The following is a 23,074-nucleotide window of genomic DNA, read 5'->3' on the forward strand; positions in this document are numbered from 1 at the left end:
CACATCCAACAGTCAAAATCATCTGGATCCCCACCCCCCATACTGCATGCAGAGCTGCCTAAATCATCTAATCTGTTCTTTCAACTTTTGTTTTCTTAAGCGGTTTTAAGGACATTTATAACTTTTTCCTCTGGCAACAATTTTAAATTACTTAAGTATTAGAAGAATGGCAACATATATGCTTTTCTGCTAAAAGAAAAACAGAAAAAATATATATCCCCTTGTTTTTAAAAGTATTTGCACATTTATTTTGTCCAAATTTGTTTCTGTGTAGTAGAATGCAATATAGATTGGATAAATATTATAACATCTCCTTAAATCAGTCCCAACTGAATTTCACATACAGTATGATAACATCTTCAGGTGGCGCTGTGGTTAAACCACTGAGCCTAGGGCTTGCTGATCAGAAGGTTGGCGGTTCGAATCCCTGTGACGGGGTGAGCTCCTGTTGCTTGGTCCCAGCTCCTGCCAACCTAGCAGTTCGAAAGCACGTCAAAATGCAAGTAGATAAATAGGAACTGCTACAGCGGGAAGGTAAACGGCGTTTCCATGTGCTGCTCTGGTTTGCCAGAAGCAGCTTTGTCATGCTGGCCACATGACCTGGAAGCTATACGCCGGCTCCCTCGGCCAATAATGCGAGATGAGCGCGCAACCCCAGAGTCGGTCACGACTGGACCTAATGGTCAGGGGTCCCTTTACCTTTACCTTATGATAATATCTTAAATTCATTTAACTTGTGTGATTTCAAACTTACATGGTTGAAGACTGACCAGTTGAAAACACACAAATTAAATGCATGGAAGGTGGAGAGTTTAAAAGCTCTTTGCCTTGCTTGGGGGACAAGGCCTGCTCAGTGCACTGTCCAGAAAAGTAACCTTGGCTATGCTCTGACCTTGGCTATGCTGGCTGAAGCTGATGGGATTGTAGTCCAACACATCTGGAAGATTACCGGTTCCCCACCCCTACACTATGCTCAGCCGGGCTTCGCTGAGCATAGCATAGATGCAAAAAAAAAAGAGAGATGCAAATCAGCTGCAATCTGCTCTCCGGGATATCACACACCCATGTTAGCATGATGTGTGAAAGGGCCAAAGAGAATAGAAAGTATAAAACAGGTTAAACCACAGACTTTTTGAGAAGGTTGTTAGAAACTTCTTCCTGCCTCTCATTTGTATGAGTTTCAAGTGGATTGAACTGGGCTTTCATTCTTGCCCACAAGAGCACCTACTGATGCATTGAGCAAGATACTGGTGTGTTAAACAGCTACCGGTAAGTGAGGCTGCTAGTGTGGATCCCTGTGTGGCAGCGAAAACTTCTCCCTCTTTTCAAGAATCATGGGGCAGGGAAAGGGATCAGCAAGTCCTGTAAGTAGCTGCTGCTGGAAGACACCCTGTTGCTTTCTTCTAGATTCCAAGTCAGGCAGAGAGATACCGTAATACTGTAAACATATTTCTTTTAAGAGGCTAATGTGTAAATCAACTACAATGGATGCCATTCTCAAAGTTGCAGCCACATATGTGGATGCAGGAAAAACTTTATTCCCATTTCAGAATTTACAAAAGATCACAGTAGAAGTGATAGGCTTACTTGTAGATCAGATGCTTTCCACCTTCATTTGGGTTGCGTTTCCCCCTCCCCTGTGTAACTTTTGCAGAGAAACCTGTTTCTGTTTGGATGGAGCTGTCTACTGCCATGGAAACAGAACAATCTTCTGCAAAGGACCAATGCTGAGATTGCTCTGCCTATTTTCCAGCAGCATTTCCCACTAAAGTCTCTGGGAAGAGCTTCAGTGGCTTCCTGTTATATCTTGTAAAATGAATGTGTTGCTTCCCTATGTAGAAAGGGGTAATGGTCAAGTACTATTATTGTATCTATATAGTAAAAAAGTGGGAATGTCACTGTGCAGCCTCCATTCAGGATTCATAGTGCCAAATCATATTCCTGGATTTGCACATGAAACCAGTCACTCAAACCAATTATTTGCTTCCTGGATCAAATTGTATGATGGATAGTAAGACTCCTCCAAGTCAAATTTATATAGGCAAGTATGCTTTAAATCAGGCATAGGCAAACTTGGCCCTCCAGATGTTTTGGACTACAACTCCCATCATCCCTAGCTAACAGGACCAGTGGTCAGGGATGATGGGAGTTGTACTTCCAATACATCTGAAGGGCCAAGTTTGCCTATGGCTTTAAATGCATCTAGTCTTCTTCCTCGTTGCCTTGTAGCTTTGAAGCACAGAAGTTCAATAGTCCGGGCTCTCACTTCTGCTGTCTGTTGTTTCTCTTTTCAATCTACAAAGATAAATGACACTCTAAAATAACTAACACAGGGTGACATTGAGCCATAATAAATATAGGGACCAGCCATTCTAGCAGAGTAGACCCAAAGGCACATGAAGCCACTATGCTGTAGTAGATTACAAAACTGTTCTTAGGTTAGGTTATGGAATAATTTGCATATTTCTGACTTAGTGTGCTAATTAAAAAGAAGCCAATAGTTTGTCCCTGTGGCAATTCTAAACCTTTTAACTCCAAGATTCATTTGTAAACCTTGATTAACCAGCCAAATAGCTTTAGTGCAGAAGACATCTGGCTTGGTAACCCTTTAATGCTTTCCTTTAATCCTATTTAGAGTACCTCTAATTTATACCATGAAAAATAAGCATTATATTTTGTCTCCATTGTAAGGTTATGCTACAACTGTCCATATCCCTGTTTCTTTGCGACTGAATGTCATCCTAAGAGACTGAAAAATCTAAAGCTTATGCAGAATGTCATGCTTTGCAGATTAATTCATCAGTTCAGGAGCATGTTGCAGGATCTGAATTAGCTTCTGATAAGTTTCCAGCTGGAATTCAAAGTGGTGGTTTTATAGCTTTCTCAGTTGTAAATGACATGGGATTATTCAGATGGTATCAGGGTGCAGCTGCAGTAGGGGATGGATTTGCAGTTGATACAAACTGAATGGGGCTGTTTTGTGTCACAAGGCTTTTTCCTCCTGAAAGAAGATTCATTAGTTTCCTTTTAAGACAACTGCAAATATATGTTAAGACAGGCTTTACAACACAATCACATGTCCCTCCCCCCTCCCCTGTCTCTAGAGTTGTATACTGTAGGTTGAAAGCTTTCAGGCCATTCCAAAATGTTATTTTTAAAAGAGTGAAATTGGAGCACTGGCTTGACATTCAAGCACCTTAAATCCTCTTATCCTTAGAACACTACGTGAAGTCAGCCATTGAAGCTTCAAGTTTCCAAATCTCAGGTACTTTTTTCTGGTTTCTGAAACACTGTAGGAAGAGGTAGGTATTAATTGAATCCCAGTGCAGGCATGTTTACTGGATTCACATATACCATATGCAGTTTCTCTAGTGCTCCTATGTAAACACGGTCATAAAACAAAAATAATTCAGAAGCAAAAAGCTTTGTATCAGCTTGATTACAGGATTTAATTTGTGTCAAGAAAAATAGCAGGATCTCGGAATTAGATTGAGCTCTAAAGAGTATTAAGGATTCACTTAATAAAGTTTGAAACAGAATAAAATATTGCTGCCTCGGCCAATTAAGTACAGCTACAGTGGTACCTTGGGTTACAGACGCTTCAGGTTACAGAACCCAGAAAGGTTATGCTAACCCAGAAATAGTACCTCGGATTAAGAACTTTGCTTCAGGATGAGAACAGAAATCGCATGGCAACACCGCAGCGGCAGTGGGAGGCCCCATTAGCTAAAGTGGTACCTCAGGTTAAGAACAGTTTCAGGTTAAGAACAGACCTCCAGAACGAATTAAGTTCTTAACCCGAGGTACCACTGTATTTAACTCACACTTTACTACAATGGAATCTTCTCCTCACATCACAATGGATATTTGTTGAAAAGTGACTAAGCTGCGTCATGTGATGGGGTCCTTCAGATATAGTCCTTATCCCTCTCTGTACCATTCCACACCCTATGGATCACAAAGTAAGAAAATTAGCATGTGTCTTCACCATTTTCACTGGAATTAAACCAAACATGGATTGGCAGCTGCCACCACCCACTGATTTCTGAGTAGCAAGACCCTCCAATATTGTTGGGAGGAAAGAAAACATTTGAATAGAAAACAGAGTCACAGAATCATAGAATCTTAAGAGTTGGAAGGGACCGCGAAAGTCATCTAGCCCAATCCCCTGCAATGCAGGAATCTCAATGAAAGCATTCATGAATGATAGCCACTCAACCTCTGCTTAAAAACCTCCAAGGAAGGATGGTCCACAACCTCAATTCCACGGTCAAACAGCTCTTACTGTCAGAAAGTTCTTCCTGATGTTTAGTCAGAATCTCATTTCTTGTAACTTGAATCCATTGCTTTGAGCCATACTCCCTGGAGCAGGAGAAAACAAGCTTGCTCCATCTTCTATGTGCCAGCCCTTTAGAAATTTGAAGGTGGCTGTCATATCGCCTCTCATCAGTCTCTTCTTTTCCAGCTAATCATACCCAGCTCTCTCAACTGTTCCTTATAAGGCTTGGTTTCCAGACCCTTTATCATCTTGGTTGCTCTCCTCTGCAAAATGCTGGAGGGGCTGCACTTCCATTGGAACACATTTCCACATGTGGTGGGACTGTAAGGAACCAGAGGATTTCTGGAACATAACTTTCTTGGAATTTGAAAAAAAAACACCTAAATTTGTTTATGAACCAAAATGTGGATTTAATGAATGAGGACCTAATAAGTCATTTTATCACTGCAGTTGGGGTAATCATAGCCAGGAGGCACATTAGAGGCATGGTACCACCAAGTGTGGCATATAGTGTTTAGGAAAATATTTCCCAGATTTCCTGAAATGAATATCCTGCTTTCATTTTAGTTTTAATGGTTTTTAACTGTTTTAACTGTTATGCTGTTTTAATGAGCTTCTGTATTTTATATTTTAATTATGGATATTTTAATGTAGTTGTATTTTAATTACAGGTAACTGTATTCTTGGTTTTATTCTTGTTATTTTGTACTTGGATTTTATTTGTTTGTGAACCGCCTTGGTATTTGTTCTTGAAATGAAAGGTGGGGTAACATAATAAAAGAGGCCAACACTTGCATGCATAGTAAACATCCATAGTTTAATACTACATAATTAAAAATGAAATTTTGTTATGAAAAGTCTCTAACATTAAATTGAATATTTCACATAACAAGCTTGCCAAGGTTTTTTACTGCATAAAAATAATAAATCTCTTCAGCATCAATATAATCTGTATTTCAAAGGCACAATTTAAGACATAATATTAGTGGGATGAGTAAAAAAATGTGTGCATTAAGATCAAATAAGCTGTTCTCTACCTTTTTAGTAAAAGCAAACCAACACCCAACAAAATAATGGCAGATCATAACAATAGAATATATGCAAACCATATACCCGTCAACCAAGGCATTTATTTATTTATTTATTTGTTTATAAGTATTTTTATAACCTGTATGTATGTATGTATGTATGTATGTATGTATGTATGTATGTGTGTAATCTCAAAGTGGTATACAACTCAGTTAAAACGTAACAGATGAGATCATATAAAATTACAACCATTTCCAGTAATCACAATAAAACAAATCTTCAGTAGGTGTTGTCATGTGCTGTCAATATAAACAACCACTACCACAGTCAGGAAAGCACGTGGGTGAAGAAGTAAAATGTACAATGAGTTCTAGAAATAGCTAAGAAATCAATGTGTTTTCAAAACGTCATTTTACAAAAGTAAAATGCTTCAATTAGAACACACTTTTCAGATAAAATTTGCAGTTAACAAGAAATGTAGCTACTTCTATGAGATGCATGTCAGTCTTACCATGGACAACTTCTAAAATGTCGTAAGAGCACATCTGCATATAACTTTCCATGCTATTGGATTTGTACTTAAGGAAAAACATAAGAAGCACCTGGGAAAATCACTGAAAGAGTTGTTGATACATTTTGTAGTGTGATCTGTCAGAAACAGGTAGGGAATTGCAATAGTATCAGCCTTTCTGGTAATAAGCCTTTTAAAAGTACTTCATAGCTGCCAAGTTTTCCCTTTTCTCGCGAGGAAGCCTATTCAGCATAAGGGAAAATCCCTTTAAAAAAGGGATAACTTGGCAGCTATGAAGTACTTATAAATCTATAGAGACTTATGAGAAGTAGTCATTGTATAGTGGTGGCATACAATCACTTAAAAAAATTAGCTATATTGATCAAACCTGTAACTTCCTCTCATATCTCCTTTTACTCAGTTCCGATTCAACAAAACACAGTTTCCTTATCTAGGATGTAGTCTTAATAACAGTTTTCAGAGGCAGGAAAATATTCTGAATTTGTACCAAAACACAGCTTTCATATTAAGAATATTCAGAGTGTAAAAGTGTAAAGTTCAAAAGAGATGAACAAACAACAATCTAAAAAATTACTGAAATATCTTTAGACTATTCAGGCTAATTTGAGACATTTTCATGCAAGAAGTTAACATGTTTCAAATTCTGGTACTGCTTCCCACCTGGATGTTTACACTAAATCCCCCAGGGGTTCCTTAATGTGTTAACAAAATCTTCATCATTCAAAATTCCAATACTTAATCCTTCATAATAGTCCTCAAACTCACAGAATGACACTTCATTAGCATTGCTGCAGGCATCCTCCAGAGTTTCTAGAAATGAAGATCTAATTTCTTCTGCTGTTGCATCACCTGTTAAAATATTGCTTATTATTAAAGACGTTAGCAGGGATGCCAAGAGAGCAGAAAAATAGACAAAATCAAAATCCATGTGTCATTGTTATTAAAAGTACGATAAGAATTTAACATAAATGGATTTCTTAAGTGAAAATTGCAGGAGGCAAACCAAGGCAGGAGAAGGTCAAAGGGAATCTTGGAAAGGGAATTTTATCTCAGATTTTTTAGTCTTTCATTATATCAATCTGTAGATATGAATGAGGAAATTAACCAAAGCAATCTTGTACTATAGTATGGATTTGAAGAATTATTGATAAATATACACAGAATAGTGGCTTGGAAGTTACCAGCCATCATTGCTATGTCCATGATATTATCACTACCCTGTTTTCAATACCGTAATGATTATAATCAATACTTGTATTCATATTTCAGATAATATTTTCAAGTTCAATTAACACAAATTAAACTTTAGTTGCTGTTAAAAGCACTGGAGCAGGATAGTCCATTTTTTGAGTCAGCTGGTAACTTTATTATCAAAATGTAAGGCAAGCCATTCAAATAAGATGTGAATTGCTGACAAGAAGATGCTACCGTAGCTCCCCTCTTTCCCACATTCCCAAAGTGTGACTAAAATGGGTCAGAAAGCAATGTGCAAGGTATCTACCCCTTTCAATCACGATCAACCCAAAGCAAAAAGCTTTGAGCCCTTCTGAGTTGTTACATCAGTATTGAGGGGGCTGGGGATTCTATCACAAAGATTTCTGTATACTTTGTGAGCCTTCTTCATACCTTTTCAGACTATACGATGGACACAGCATTCACATTGGGATGAATGAGTGCGTATTAATTTTTTGTCTCGTGTTCAGCAGAGTTCATTACAGCTTATTGTGGTACCAAAAGGTTGTAATGGTATCTGTTCAAAGGTATGTACAGTGGTACCTCAACATCTGAACAATTCGACTTCTGAAGGTTTCGACTTCCGAAGTCGACAACCCTGGAAGTATTTTTGCCTTGTGCGTTCTGCGCCTGTGCAAAGTGGCACAGTCAGTCGGCGCAGAAGCACGAAATCGCTCTTCGCGCATGCGCAGAAGCGCCGCTTCGACAACCAAAGTCTTCAACTTACGAAGATGGCCGCGGAACGGATCGTCTTCGTAAGTCAAGGTACCACTGTACATGGAAATCTGGTACTTAATCCAAACATTTTTTTTTCCTAATGGACAAACTTAGGCATCCACAAATAGCCTTTGTGACCAGTCATTAATTGTTGTAACCTCAGTCCCTCCCATCCTGTAGCACATCTAGAAGTCCTAAGGGAGAAGAACCTTCCTTCTGGGTGCTCTGACACCGCAGCATGGTGGAAATGTTGGATTCTGCCTGTCTGCCGTTGATCATAAGGTGACTGCGGGAGTAGCTGAGTTTTTGGCAGCAGTGTCTCAAGGAGTAGTTTAATAGGAAGAAATCTCAGATTATATATATATACACATACAATTAGTATATGCAGTTTACTGTTGCCTCTTTGTATGCATTTTAAATACTTTTGTATGTGATTCTTTTTCTTGCGATTCTGTTTGTAAAATGCCTAATAAAGGTTTGATAGTATAGTACAGTGGTACCTCGGTTTATGAACACAATTGGTTCCGGAAGTCTGTTCATAAACTGAAGCGTTCATAAACTGAAGCGAAATTTCCCATTGAAAGTAATGGAAAGTGAATTAATCCATTCCAGACGGTCCGCAGAGTAAGCGTTCATAAACTGAAGCAAACTTTCCCATTGAAAGTAATGGAAAGTGGATTAATCCGTTCCAGACGGGTCCGCGGAGTACTTAAACTGAAGCGTTCATAAACTGAAGCATGGGTGTAATTGGTTCTGGAAGTCTGTTCATAAACTGAAGCGTTCATAAACTGAAGCAAACTTTCCCATTGAAAGTAATGGAAAATGAATTAATCCGTTCCAGATGGGTCTGCAGCGTTCATAAACCGAAAATTCATAAACCGAGGTGTTCATAAACCGAGGTTCCACTGTATATAGAGAAGAACCTTCCTTTTTGTATGAAGAAACCCTTCTGGGACCCCACATTTAAACTCTTCCCTGGTCTCCTTGCTGGCCCTAGCAGGACCAACTTGGCCAGTTAGCCCTGGCAATCACTTGATGTTTCCTAAACTGGGTTCCCCCCCCAAAAAAAATGACCCTGAATTTTTTGAATTTTATTGACATGAATGCTACATTTATGTTGCATTTTATGCTGTTTTTAAGCTGTATTTTAAGTCGCTTTAAATCAATGTTTTTATTTGTTGTTAGCTGCCCTGAGCCTGGCTTTCAAATCGGGTGGGGTATAATTATTATTATTATTATTATTATTATTATTATTATTATTATTAGCCTCTTATTCCAGTTAGGCTGAGAGAATGCAGTTGTGGCAAACAACAACAACAACAAAAACCACCTTTTGCCATTTACACCAAAACAGGGCACACAATATGAGTGACTCGCCCTGCCTTCCCCGCAAGTTCAGAGCAGTCAGAATAGAAATCGTCCTTTCACTTTGTGTTGTTGGGCTAGTCAGAAGAAGTGGGATAGATAATACGATGTTGGTAACAAGACAAATCAACAATTACTTTATTGTACATTAATTACCTGTTACGACTTGAGGATGTTTTATAGCACAATAACATTTCATGATATCTGTCATAGGAACACTGCCAGTTTTGTTATAATCCAGCTTCATATAAGCCTGAAACAAAGACAACGGTCAGAAAAGAGCAAGGAAGAGAAACACAAATTATGCTTACATACACCTGGCATCTTGAATGATAAGAATTAATTGGTTGGTTTGACCTTAAAAAGACAGAATGTGCATTTTTTAAAAACAAAAACAAAACCCATAAGTGAAGAAATCATCTTAGTTGTGAACCTACACCCCCATGTTGAGTATGGAGAAAGATAAAAAATGGAATAGTAAAGTAAATAGCTCAGTGTGCTTAACTACACACACTTCACTGGAAGCAAGCATTTAATTTTATTTATTTACTAGCTGGTCCTGCCACGTGTTGCCGTGGGTAATCCCTGTGACTGCCACCACCCTGTGTCCGCCCCCTCCTCCCCCCACCCCCGGGTCATCCCTGTGATTCCCCCCAACCCGTCCCATCCCATGACGTATCATGCCCCCTCTTCCCCCCACCGCCGGGGTCATCCCTGTGACTGTTCCCACTGTGTCCTGACCTATCTCGTCCTTTCCTCCCCCAAACCCCCACCCAGGCGAGTCAGTACCTCCATTCGGCCTAGTCTGTAAAGGCTTCGGCCTAGTATGTAAATGGCAGTTGAGGTGCTATTGAGAGGGAAGGTTCTATAGGTACCAATGTAGCCGCTGCTAGAGGGTGCTGGTTTGTAACCTGGTTCTTTTCCCAGCATGCACTTTTGGGTGAGTTGTGTGTTCTGTAACATGGGGTTTTGGGTTTTTTACGCGACATAGGTGTGACATCTGTCTTAGCAAACTTTATAAGATTAATCTCATGGTAGCATGGGACGTTGTGTGCAAATTTGAACGCCATCGGTCAAGCGGGTTCGGTGAAAAGTGGAAACACACCCACATGCCGTTTTTACATTTTATATATATATAGATTAAAATATTTATATACAACTTTTAAAAAAATGTATTGAAGTGGCATACAATTTAAAACAGTAACTTTTGTAACTGGTAGCAGGAAAGCAGGCTGTTTAATGACTTTTACGTCAAAATATAAATTGTTGTCTCCAATGTTATTCCTACTCAAAGACTAAGCCCATTGAAATTAATAGACCTGAAGTACATCAGTTTCATACTGTGAGTGTAACTTGGATCCAAGTCAGGTTTAGGGTGAAGGGTTTTGTTTTGTTTTTTAGATTTTTTTGGTCAACACTGCCAATTCATTAACACTTTTTTCAGCCTGATGCATAGCCTTTTCTCACTGACTCACTCATTTTCTCACCAACTGACAAATTTTATTCAAATGACCTAGAAAGAAAATTCTTCTCTCTTTCTGCACATCCGTTGCCAAAGGGGGGGGGGGAGATTGGTACTGTTCAAAACAGGAGTTACATTTTCACAAAGTGAAATGCCTAATTGGTTCAAGGACCATAGGATTAAATACCAGGAATGATACCTTTATTCTAGCATGCAAAACAGACCTGCAGGTGAAAGATTATTTTGCAGTGCTTGCCTTTAATCTGTTTTGATATTTGCAGGGCATTATTGTGGCACACATAACCAATTTCTGGCCTTAAGGGGTCACATTTTGTGGGGTTATGCATGCAAAAAAGTGCAAAAGAGAGGAAGAGGGACTGAAAGAGAGCAAAGATAGAGAAACAAATTACAAACTGAAATGCTTATAATAAATATTAAGAAGGGTGGTATAGAAATGCTTTTAGTAAATGAAATCATGATTAGTTTTTTATAATTACACGATCTGGAAATATTTATCAGAAAACATATACAGTATTCCTCTTTTACAGGTGAAACAAAATTTTAAAAAATCCTTCCAGTAGCACCTTAGAGACCAACTAAGTTTGTCATTGGTATGAGTTTTCGTGTGCATGCACACTTCTTCAGATACAGTGAAATAGAAGTCACCAGACCCTTATATATAGTGAGAGGGTGGGGAGGGGTATTACTCAGAAGGGTAATACCATCTTTTACATGGGACATTACCATCTTTTACAGATGGTAAGAAACACATTTTAGTAACTTGTCCAGTCTGAATCACCCATCCCTGCCCCCAAAAGGAGTACAGAATAAAATCAAATGACTAAAATTTGTATCAACACTTGCAGAATTCTGGTTGCAGTTTCAAAGGTATTTATTTGTTGTTCCAGAAAAGTCAACGGGGCAAGTCAATTATTATAAAGGGAACAAGAACTGTTAAATAACAAACCAGAGGAAGCACACTTTTCTTCAAAACATATAGTGATTAATGATCTTAAAGTATATATATTGGGTACTAGATAGCATTTAACAATAAAGCATTAAGCAGATCAGTACTTCTTAGTTATCCTATATAATAATGTCCATGTTGTCCCTGCGTCCAGATGTCCCGTGTGTCCCTGGGTCACTGCGCATGTCCCCCAGAGACACAGGGATTGGACGGAGGGACAACCAGGGACACAGGGATTGGACCCGCGCTCTCGGGACACAGGGAACAGCCAACTGCCGCTCCGCCAACCGCCGCTCCGAAGCCCAGTCTCATGCTGGAGGTGCGCGGTGAGGCGGCGGGGGAGAGAAGCGCTCCCCCCCCCGGCAGCCTTGCCGCACACCTCCGGCATGGGACGGCGCTTCCTCGGGGAACCCGAGGAAGCCGAAGCGGCAGCGGGCGCGGAGGGAGGCCCGCTTTGGCTTGGCAGCGGCGGGAAGAAGGGGAGGAATTCCTCCCCTTTTTCCCGCCACCGCCAAGCCAGTCCCGGAGCCGAATTGCGGCGCGGCGGGGTTTTTCGCTGTTTGCCTCCCCCAGGGGAAGGCAAACGGCGAAAAGCCCCCGCTGCGGACTGGCTTGGCGGTGGCGGGAACATCCCGCCACCGCCAAGCCAGTCCCGGAGCCGAATTGCGGCGCGGCGGGGTTTTTCGCTGTTTGCCTCCCCCAGGGGAAGGCAAACGGCGAAAACCCCCCGCTGCGGACTGGCTTGGCGGTGGCGGGAAGACCCGCCACCGCCAAGCCAGTCCCGGAGCCGATTTGCGGCGCGGCGGGGTTTTTCGCCGTTTGCCTCCCCCAGGGGAAGGCAAACGGCGAAAACCCCCCGCTGCGGACTGGCTTGGCGGTGGCGGGAAGACCCGCCACCGCCAAGCCAGTCCCGGAGCCGATTTGCGGCGCGGCGGGGTTTTTCGCCGTTTGCCTCCCCCAGGGGAAGGCAAACGGCGAAAAACCCCCGCTGCGGACTGGCTTGGTGGTGGCGGGAAGACCCGCCACCGCCAAGCCAGTCCCGGCAGGCCGCTTCCTCTAGCGCCCGTTTTTAAACGGGCTAAAATCCACTAGTCTGTAATAAATTTCTTGTTGTTTAGTCGTTTATTCGTGTCCAACTCTTCATGACCCCATGGACCAGAGCATGCCAGGCACTCCTGTCTTGCACTGCCTCCCGCAGTTTGGTCAGACTCATATTGGTAGCTTCAAGAACACTGTCCAACCATCTCGTCCTCTGTCGTCCCCTTCTCCTTGTGCTGTCAATCTTTCCCAACATCAGGGTCTTTTCCAGGGTGTCTTCTCTTCTCTTCCAGTGAGCACTCAGGGCTGATTTCCTTCAGAATGGATAGGTTTGATCTTCTTGCAGTCCATGGGACTCTCAAGAGTCTCCTCCAGCACAATTCAAAAACATCAATTCTTCAGCCATCAGCCTTCCTTATGGTCCAGCTCTCACTTCCATACATCACTACAGGGAACAGGGCAGTCTCGAGCAGGTCGGGCGCCCTGGCACTGAGATCACTCCGGCGCCCCTGCCCTCGCAGCGCGCAGCACGGCTTCCATGCGGCTTCGCCGCGCAGCGCCCTGCCTGCCGGCCCGACGCCCCACACCACCGGGACTCTACCTAGAGCTGGCCCTGACTGGGAAAACTATATGGGCCTTTGTCGGCAAGGTGATGTCTCTGCTTTTTAAGAAGTTGTCTAGGTTTGTCACTGCTTTTCTCCCAAGAAGCAGGGGTCTTTTAATTATGTGACTGCTGTCACCACCTGCAGTGATCTTGGAGCCCAAGAAGGTAAAATCTGTCATTGCCTCCATTTCTTCCCCTTCTATCTGCCAGGATGGGATCAGTGGTCATGTTCTTAGTATTTTTGATGTTGAGCTTCAGACCATATTTTGCACTCTCCTCTTTCACTCTCATTAAGAGGTTCTTTAATTCCTCCTCACTTTCTGCCATCAAAATTGTGTCATCTGCATATCTGAAGTTGTTGATATTTCTTCCGGCAATCTTAACTCCGGCTTGGGATTCATCCAGTTCAGCCTTTCACATGATGTATTCTGCATATAAATTAAATAAGCAGGGAGACAATATACAGCCTTGTTGTACTCCATTCCTAATTTTGAACCAATCAGTTGTTCCATATCCAGTTCTAACTGTTGCTTCTTGTCCCACATAGAGATTTCTCAGGAGACAGATAAGCTGATCAGGCACTCCCATTTCTTTAAGAACCCCCCATAGTCTTCTGTGATCCACACAGATATGCAGATAAACTACATATATGTATATACAGTATTTAAAACCCACTTACTTTTCTCACAAATGCTTTCCTATATTCATTCATTTCACCAAGGATGACACGAGTAAACTCAGCATAATCAACTTCATCATTTCTGTTGTCATTAAGCATTAACCACAAAGATTCAAACTCCTAAAATGAAAGAATTTTGTGTCAAATAAGTTGCAATTCAGCACATAGCCTAACACTACCACATAATGCAACAATAGCAGAAGCCACGTTTTTATTAAACTTCTATCCTACTCATCCCAAAGAAGTACAGGGCAGCAAACAGGTGACAAAACAATAAAAAACACATTTAAAACAATTTCAATATAGATGCAGACTTCAAGATTAAGTGTTTTAATTTTAACATAGCACAGTAGAAGGAAATCTGTATTTTCCAAGTAACCCAGATGTGAGGTGCAGACTATGTGTCCTAGGTTATAATGGAAGATATATTTTCACCTTCACATGCATGATGAAAAAGCCCTTTTGGCTACAATTTTGTTAACCTAATGGTATTTAAATTAAAAACTGACTCCAAGTTTGCCATGAGAGCAAGCTAACATAATCTCATGTCAGGAAATAGTAAATGGTATTTTAGGAAGAGATCTCACAACTATTGCCTCTGACATCCCCAGGAAATGTCTTTCTCAAGTGACAGCCACTTTCCTTTTTTTTAAAAAAGGTCTATAAGATACGTGTTCTGCTGATGCCAACTCTGTGTTCTCTAAATAAAAATACATTTAACTGTTCTAGACTGGTACAGGGAAGCTGCTTTCTACCCTGGGAAAGAAACTATCCATAGAGGGTTGGTGGCAGCAATTTACCTCTGAGATATACCCAAAGTAGTTTTTTTAGATGGAACATACTAGGCTGTTTGCAGGTGGGGATCAGTAGATTCCCTCAGAAGAGTGGGTTCATGATAGCATACCTTTTCAGAAACGTCTAAATGAAACACTTTCAGTGCTTGTTCGAAGTCCGCTTTTGTAAGAATTGCATGCTGTTTCTTTTCCAGCTCCCGGAAGTACTTTCCTAATCTTGTAATTGTACGAACTCCTCTTTTACTTAGTTTTTCTCTTAGCCTGTCTGAAAAAAAAGGTAAAGGGAACATTTTAATATTGTCTATTCTGACTTATAATTATTCTCCAAGATCTTAGGCAGAGGACTTTGAAAGTCCTGCTACGTGAGATATTTTTCACTGGAGTTGCTGCGTATTTAACCTCAGACCTTTTGCATGCAAAAATATTTTCTTCCACTGTGCTAAGAGATAACCTTAAATAAATAAAGTACAGTAAACAAATAAATGGATACATAAAGGTTTTGTTTTGCATCAGTAAATAACTATATTTCTTAGTAACAACCTAAAGTCTATTTATTCTGGACATGTAATAATGTCGCAGAATAAAAGAACTTTAGATTGTAACTAATAATTATAGTTATTCACTGACACAAATGGAATAAAATGGAATAAATATCACCAGAAACTTTTTTTAAAAAATCCAAGAACATGGAGAACATTATGAAATGAAAGTTACACAAGTTAATGTTTTTACGTTATAAAAACTGTTTGAATTGTAAATAGTTTGCTGAATGTGATGGTCAATTTATTTCTAACAGAGGCCTGGCAGATATAATGTATACAAAACCAATATGTTTGTATAGTTACTAAAGAGGTGACTGTGTCTTGTGAAATTTTCCATTATGTCTGCACTGGAGACTGTTACATTTATAAATGTAACATGGGTCAACAGAATAAAAAACGCCAAGCTGTAACAGACCATTTAATGGACGTTCCATTTGAACTCACAGGTTCTTAATTAAAGGCCAGTGGCATGTCAGAGAGACCCTTTTGATTGGTTAAAGGAGTCTGACAGGAAAGAATAAAAGGGCAGACACAGCACTACTGTGGGAGAGTCTGGAATCGGAGTCTGAAATAAGAAAGAAAAGAGAGTATGAAAAGAATGGGAGCTGAAGAAGCCCCTGTCGTCAAGAGGAAGCAGCTGGATGAGTGAGAAGTCCTAGTGGCAGCATGCAGTTGTCTAGGAAGAAGCAGCCAGGACACCATGGCTGAAATTCTTAGAAAGTCTGCAGAGAAAGAAAGAGTAAAACAGCAGTGCTCTAAAATAACAGAACCCAGATTTATCAGCTGTTCACAATTGTCCGTGTTGGATACACTGGGTTTCCACAGCTTCACTTGTGTATAAACACAGAGGTTTAGCTATCAAGGCTTTTAAAAACTGAATGCCATGCCATCACTGATGGCAGCATAAATAAAAGGGATAAGATAAGCAGGTACATTCAGTTTATATGTATAAGCAGTAGCGGTTCTAGCTGGCATTCTGCTCTTAATTGCTGTTTCCACTTTAGTTGGGTGGGGACGTATGTATCCTTTTTATGCTATTGCAGGATGAGCACTTTAAGTCAATAACTTTTTGATATATTTTAATTTGGAATTATATGCTTTTTGAAAGAAATTGTAAGTTGCTATGAGACAAGTTTTTTGTAGCAAGCAGCAAATAAATATTAATAATCAGAGCTTTTTCTGTGAAAGCACTCACTAGCACAAAGTATCAGCACCTCCTTTCTTACTGGAAAACATAATAATACTAATAGTAATAGTAATAAAGGTGGGATTCTACACCTAGATATTTTAATGTAGTTAAAAAGCAAAAGCCATCCTTTCACGAAGGTACATGGTATGGGATATACAAACCTTGAACATTCCGGAGAATAATATTGTCTTCATCTTCTTGTTTGATAGAATGTTCCTCATTTTCCACATCAAAATTCCTATAATATATTAATTCATTAGAACCACGCTACACATAACAGAAGTTAATTTTCATAGATCTACTCAAATTATCACCTACAACTATGTTAGGAAAAGGCAGTTATTTGTAATTTATAAAATGCTTTATAGTAACTGATCAAAATTCAGTATTTTTTAAAACCAATTTATTTAAGTGCCATGAAGCACCCTTTCTTAGGTTGGCAAACCAGCCAGAGCTAGTGCTCTTAGTTACCTACACAACCTGGTCAACCAGAGCTTGATTCTTCAGAGGGAGTTCAACCCAATTCAAAATAAGTTGCATATTTCCACCCAGCTTAGAAGATTATCCAACCACCACCTATATTGTCATTTTAGCATCTTTACCATCCTTGCTTCTGATTACTACCTCTCTTCTAATTTGTCTTGCTAAAGAGTTCTTTCCCTCACTCACCTCCCAAAAATCCCACTATGATTTTACTGATGATCTCTAAACCTTAGGCCTGCTATGCTATCAGGGAAGTCCTAGAAGTACAGATCAAGGATTATAGGAATGCAAGTGGCATTTATGGCAGCAGAAACCCTGGGTGAATCTACATTCGTGGTTTGTAACATTAATAATGTGTTATTAAAATATGACACCAGAGTGTACTGCAGAGCAACGAGCCACCAGCCATAGAGAAACTGCATGTTAAAGGTAAGGTGATGCTTTATAACAATGTATCTACTATTGTTCTAATAATGTTTAAAAGATCATTGTAGATCCAGCTCCTAATATTTTCTCCATTCTTGTTCTGCTCCCTACTTCAGGGCTCCCTTTATCTTCAACAGAATAACTGCTTATTAATTCCCACCTTTTCAGGATATCATGCATTTCTTTTTTTTAACAGAAAGTGTTTTGTTTTATAAAATGGGTAAGCTACAGCTGCAATTTGAAGAGAAATTTGTGCTGTTTCTTTTCTCTTGCAGAGTCCAAGCAGCTAAAGGAGGGAAATGGCATGAAGAGAAAGTATTAAGGAGCCTCTCACCACCCACAACACTAGATTCCCCCTTCAGATAAAATTTCAGTTGCATTTTCTGAAAGAAAACATAAGAATGTATTAATCTAATATAGTGCTGCCTGTATGTTTCCTCCATTTATCTGGAGCTTCATAAAAGGAAGGATTATGACCCTCCCACTTCCCCATTTTAGTAATTTCAGCTTCACAGTATCTGTCTAATCAGATATAACACTTATGCCCATAGAGATCCAGAAAAAAACCCAAATCTCCAGAGTCAACATAAACCTTTATTTGTGAACATATTTTCAAGACAAGAAATAAAATCTGACCCGTGAATTCACTTACTTTAGAAAAGCTCTAGCAGTTTCATCAATATTTGTGACACGGATTGTAAATACCGGTTTCTGTTTAATGCTTTCCGGAAGGGCAGGGTGTTGCACACTCAAAAAAGTTAGGTCTGCTCCCTGTCGGCAATAAAAGTGATTTACAAGCATGCCCTATTATTTTTTACTTACAATATTCCATAAAATATAACTCACTCATCACTACTATCTTCATAAAGATGAACAATTTCACATGTTTCTCTTATGCAAGCACAGACACCATTTGGTTCCTATACTCAATCTTCTCCTTTCTTCTAAGCAGTTTATCTAATGTTCTCTAGCAATACTAACAACAATAGCTACTACAGTACTCAATTAGAACTCTCAATCCTCAGCTGTCCTTGCTCATTCTGCCAACCAGCCACCCACGAGCTCCATCCACCTTGTCTATTCCCACAATGCCCCAAGTGCCTGCAGTAAGTTAGCTCTATTTCCTAACAATTCCCTCATTTAGTAACATGATTTTATCTGCTCCCTGCCTTTGTTGATTGCTCCCATTGTCATAGAACCTCTCTACTTGCATAGCCTGGAAACGTTCTAGTTACTAGAACAATTACAAATACAGTGACATGAACAAATGCATTCAAAGTGGTGCACTCAATTAAAGATATGCCTAGTTATGGGAATTGGATGGGGGAAGGGGAAAGCAGTATTTAGTGATTCATAGCAATATGAATTAGGAGTGCTCACCTGTTCAAGGTGATGTGCCCCCCATGATGTGGCATCTTTAACAATGACTAGTTACCAAGAATCTATCTAAACTTAAGAGCTTATTTCCAAAATATGTATAATACTAAAGAAGTCTCTTTCAATGCATGTACTGAGGAACAGATGAGCAGCTAACAGAACTATCCTGTCCAATGACCACGGAGGAAATGCAGAGGAGCTTGCAATACCCTTTTATCCAGCTAGAAACTTGTTACTAGAGACTCAATTGTGGCAGAATCAAAGACTGCTCCAAATAATATGGGTCACAGATTCTCAAAAGCCCAAGTTTGCTTTATCCCTCTGTTCACAGAATGATTGCAAAAACCTCACAATAGGAGTATTCTCTTTGTATTAACTGCCCAGAATAATTTGGCACCTCTTCAAATTAATTTACACATTTAGTTCTCACCCAAGGTTCTGGACCATATAATAAAAAGTGAACACAATTCTTCTGTCACCTATTATTCAGTAATTAGTTACTTTTCTTGAATGCTAAAAAGAATAGCAATATCTAAAACAATACACCCAAAAACGACAGCTGTAGTGTCTTAAAATTTTGCAATAAATCCTTTTAGACTCTAATAAATTATGATCAATTTGCAAAAGGCATGCCATTGCATTTTGCAGTCAGTCAATAAAAGGAAATGTGCATTAAGAAACAAAGCTGTTGTAATTTGATTATAAAAGTTAACAATTAATAACCCCTTCCTGACTGCTACTGATTGCCCTCTTGTGGGAAAAGTAAGACATGCAGTCTTATTCTACTACAGTACAGTAATACAGTACTGTACTATTCACAAGTGATATATTCAACAGAACAATTCATAAAGCCAAGATTTAGGCACAGAATGCAAATCCACTGGCATGTGACAGGTCACACTCCCAAGTCCGCACTCTGGAAAGTGCCTACACAAATGCCTTTGTTAAAACTATCTTTATTATTAATGAGGGAAAGAATAGCTTTACCTTTCTTGTACAATTAACAGACACTGCACCACTTTCCCCCAGCCGAGTCCCTTATGATGGTGTGGTGTTCCTAAGAAGGGACACTCATACTTTGCTCCAGACTGACGTGCATAACCAGTCCTGTTCCCCATTCGTTCTGTCTCTACCCCCACAGCTGCTTTCAGCAATTGATCATTCTCCCCCCACCAGATGCTCACAACACTTTTTCCTTCCTCATTAGCCCTCCATTCCTTCTCTTCATCTCCCAAGTCTAACAGTTCAAACAGTTACTTTCCCAATATTCTGAGTCCTTTAGCGGCAGTTGCCAAGCTGGCCCAGGCTGCCGCATCCCCCATTTCTCACATTAGTACTTATCCCTGTTTTTCCTAGGCAACTGGCCTTATGAAATATATTAAAACCAAAATAGGAACATTAAACAAACATCTCATCACAAAACTACACAAATATACATATATCATCTGCCACATTACATACCCTCCAGTTTTCTTTAGTCAGTCTTCAGGCACTTCGGATTAAGTAGATTTTTACCGCTTACTTATACTTTTGCACTGAGGTGTTATGGAAGCCCCCACCTCCACCCATGAATTCAACAACAGACTTCAGATTATTCAGTTTGCAAATGTATGTCTCCTTTCCATAATACTCCCAGATTAACATTCTTCAAACCACCTTTGTAGTTGCACAGCTTTGTTCCAACTTAGAGAAATTTACTGTGCTTGTGGAACCAATATTTTATCCAACCAACTTTGGATAAAATTCCATTCAATTCATGGGATTGCTGAGCAGTCTTCCTCTCTGCTTGCCAACTTGTGCCACTATCTTCCAACATCTGAGCCCAATCTTGCATAACTTCCTATGGTGCACATTCAGTCTTTCTCAACCTTTCAAAACACCTCCATGCAAATTTGGCAGATCCGATTGTACCCACTAAATAACACACACACACCTGATGCCGCCCCAATTTTAAGATGTTGTTCCTGGCTCATTTTTCCTTGGCCACAGAAATCAATAGATAACTTAATTTGTCTAGTTTAGTTCTGACGAACTAGAGTAAAATCCTTCTGAACATTTCATTGGAACAATTTTGAAATTTCAAAAACATCATCCTAACATGACACGCTAGAAAAATATTATGGAAAGATCAAATCATCACACCTAACAACTGCAGATCCACAAGCCCTTAGGTAAGCATTGTCATGGAGGTTCACCATACTTACAACATAGACATCACTTAGACAGTATTGCTTTCCTTTTCTCTGTCCACGCTGATGAGTATAAACTCCCTTCTGAATGAAAGGTAGAGCATTTGTTCTGGGTGAAATTAAAAAGCAAAACCAAACCTTTAAGTTCATTTCCTGAGCAGTAATGATTTGATAAAATTCTGAAGTTATTCCTTGTTCTACGTACCTATTTTTACCAAACTGTCGATATTCGTATACAGTTAGAGATTTGTCATATGCAAAGAAAAATCCAATCAGTTCTCGACAAGCATCACGACCATTTCTATAATGGTAACAGAAGCTATCGTAAGTTTTTTTTTTTTTTTTAAAAAGTGGAAACCCTATCAACTGAACAGACAAGAACTTGGCAAGCTGGTACATCAACATCTACCATAAGAATAATTTTCTAGATACAAAGTAAATGAACAAATGAATTACTTCTATGCTTGCGTGCATACCCCTACCTCTTACCTCCTCTAAGCAAATGAAAGAGTTTTGTCAACAACTTGGGGCTACGTTCACAAAACTCTTGTTTATGAATGAAGCTTTTCAGTCAATTAAAATGTGCATACAGCAGCCCACTGTTTTGTTTATGCAATGTTACATTAAGGTCACAGTACACAGGTTGTGCAATATTTTACATTACTTTTTTAGTTTCTTATTATCCTGTCCTTCCTCCGAACTGCAGCTCTGTGTGGTTAACAACCAACAAATAAAACAATCATACAAAGTAACACATAAGTCATCAGCATAGCTGCCAAGTTCTCCCTTTTTTAAAGGGAAATTCCATTATGCTGAATAGGCTTCCTCGTGAGAAAAGGGAAAACTTGGCAGCTATGGTCATCAGCAACAATTCAACAGTGAATAACCTCAATAAAAGAGCATCTAAAGATAATTACCCCATTATGCAAACACCAGGGCAGTGTAATATATATATAGCCTCCTTGCAAAAAAATAGTATTCTGTGCCTCCTCCCCTCTATCCACCACTGCCCAGATGCATATTGTCTCAAGTAAACAACTGAAACCCTACAACGCACAGTACTTAATATGTCAAACAATAATTTAACTAATCAGAAATAACAAAGCAGTAAAATAAAAACTAATAAAAACCACAAAAGACAGTATCATACCTGACCCTCTTTTCTTTCCTTCATCAATAGCAGCAGCAGTTTGATTTTACAGAGAGAGAGAGCGCAAAAGAGCTAAACTATCACCATTTCCACGTGGCTTACGGTGACTCCAATCTTATCCACTGTATCTCAGTAATCAAATAATCTTCCAGTGACACCAAGGGCCGCCCTTCCTTCCAACCCTCCCAGTTCTTACGCAGAAGGATTCCTCACCTAGTCTGCCACCCTGGGTTGCCTTTCTTCCAAGACTTCCTCAGGGAGAAACATGCAATATTCTTTCATTATCTTATTAGAAAGTATGAAAGTAGCATCCTCAGTTAAAACATACTTGCGTTACAAAATACTTTAAAAGTTTTAGGCATACCTTGATAGTAATCTACCATCAAAGCGTAATTTGTTGGAAAGCACATTTTCAGTTAATGATGACCTAGTCCTTATTCTGTAAAAATAATTCACAATATTAGTTAAGATCTACACAAGCAAAATTAAACATTCTTCATGCAAGCTACTTATGAAACTACAAACGCTCTTGAATTACGCGGAGAACAAATCATGAAAGCAGTGGGCCAAGTCAACATGTGAATTCAAACTGCTAACAAACCAACAACAAATACAACAGGAAATATGTGCTCACTATTTATGCTATCAGCCACATCCCTTTTTCACAGCTCTCTGGTGGAGATCAAAACTGTGAAGAAATTCCTTAATGATCTAAACTGCCCACTTCAGTTCAGCGTTACTGATGTTGGTAACACTATTTATTTATCAAAATATTTATATCCCATTGTTCTGCAAACGACTTGAGGCAGCTTACAATTACGTAAATGAAAACTATGTAATAAATAAAACACCAATTGTAACATTGATTGATGTTCAACCAAGTCATACACAGGGTAGGCCCAATGAGTAGAGAGTGGAGCTGCACTGCTGGCCCTTGAACACAGCTGGCTCACCTCAGGTGTTCAAGAGTTGGCATGGATGTCAGCACTAAAAAGGCCTAGGGATGAATAGCTGCTGCT

General features: G+C 39.7%; 1 protein-coding gene across 5 annotated transcripts in view; it reads right to left on the reverse strand.

Moving 5' to 3' along the window:
* Nucleotides 1-5,075: 5,075 nt before the first annotated feature.
* CAPS2 (calcyphosine 2) overlaps nt 5,076-23,074 on the reverse strand; it is a 30,691-nt gene continuing 12,692 nt past the window's right edge. For all 5 annotated transcript variants that reach the window (XM_060279670.2, XM_035127875.3, XM_035127874.3 and 2 more), the window contains exons 11-19: nt 22,420-22,494; nt 21,111-21,206; nt 20,921-21,014; nt 17,992-18,110; nt 16,592-16,668; nt 14,810-14,964; nt 13,906-14,025; nt 9,312-9,408; nt 5,076-6,689 (exon numbers count right to left, since the gene is read on the reverse strand). In XM_060279670.2, coding sequence (XP_060135653.2) covers nt 6,514-6,689; nt 9,312-9,408; nt 13,906-14,025; nt 14,810-14,964; nt 16,592-16,668; nt 17,992-18,110; nt 20,921-21,014; nt 21,111-21,206; nt 22,420-22,494 — 1,009 coding nt within the window. In that variant the 3' untranslated portion in view covers nt 5,076-6,513. The remainder of the gene's footprint in view (nt 6,690-9,311; nt 9,409-13,905; nt 14,026-14,809; nt 14,965-16,591; nt 16,669-17,991; nt 18,111-20,920; nt 21,015-21,110; nt 21,207-22,419; nt 22,495-23,074) is intronic.

Source organism: Zootoca vivipara, chromosome 9 (assembly GCF_965207765.1).
Source record: "Zootoca vivipara chromosome 9, rZooViv2.hap1.1, whole genome shotgun sequence".
NCBI classification, from domain to species: Eukaryota; Metazoa; Chordata; class Lepidosauria; order Squamata; family Lacertidae; genus Zootoca; species Zootoca vivipara.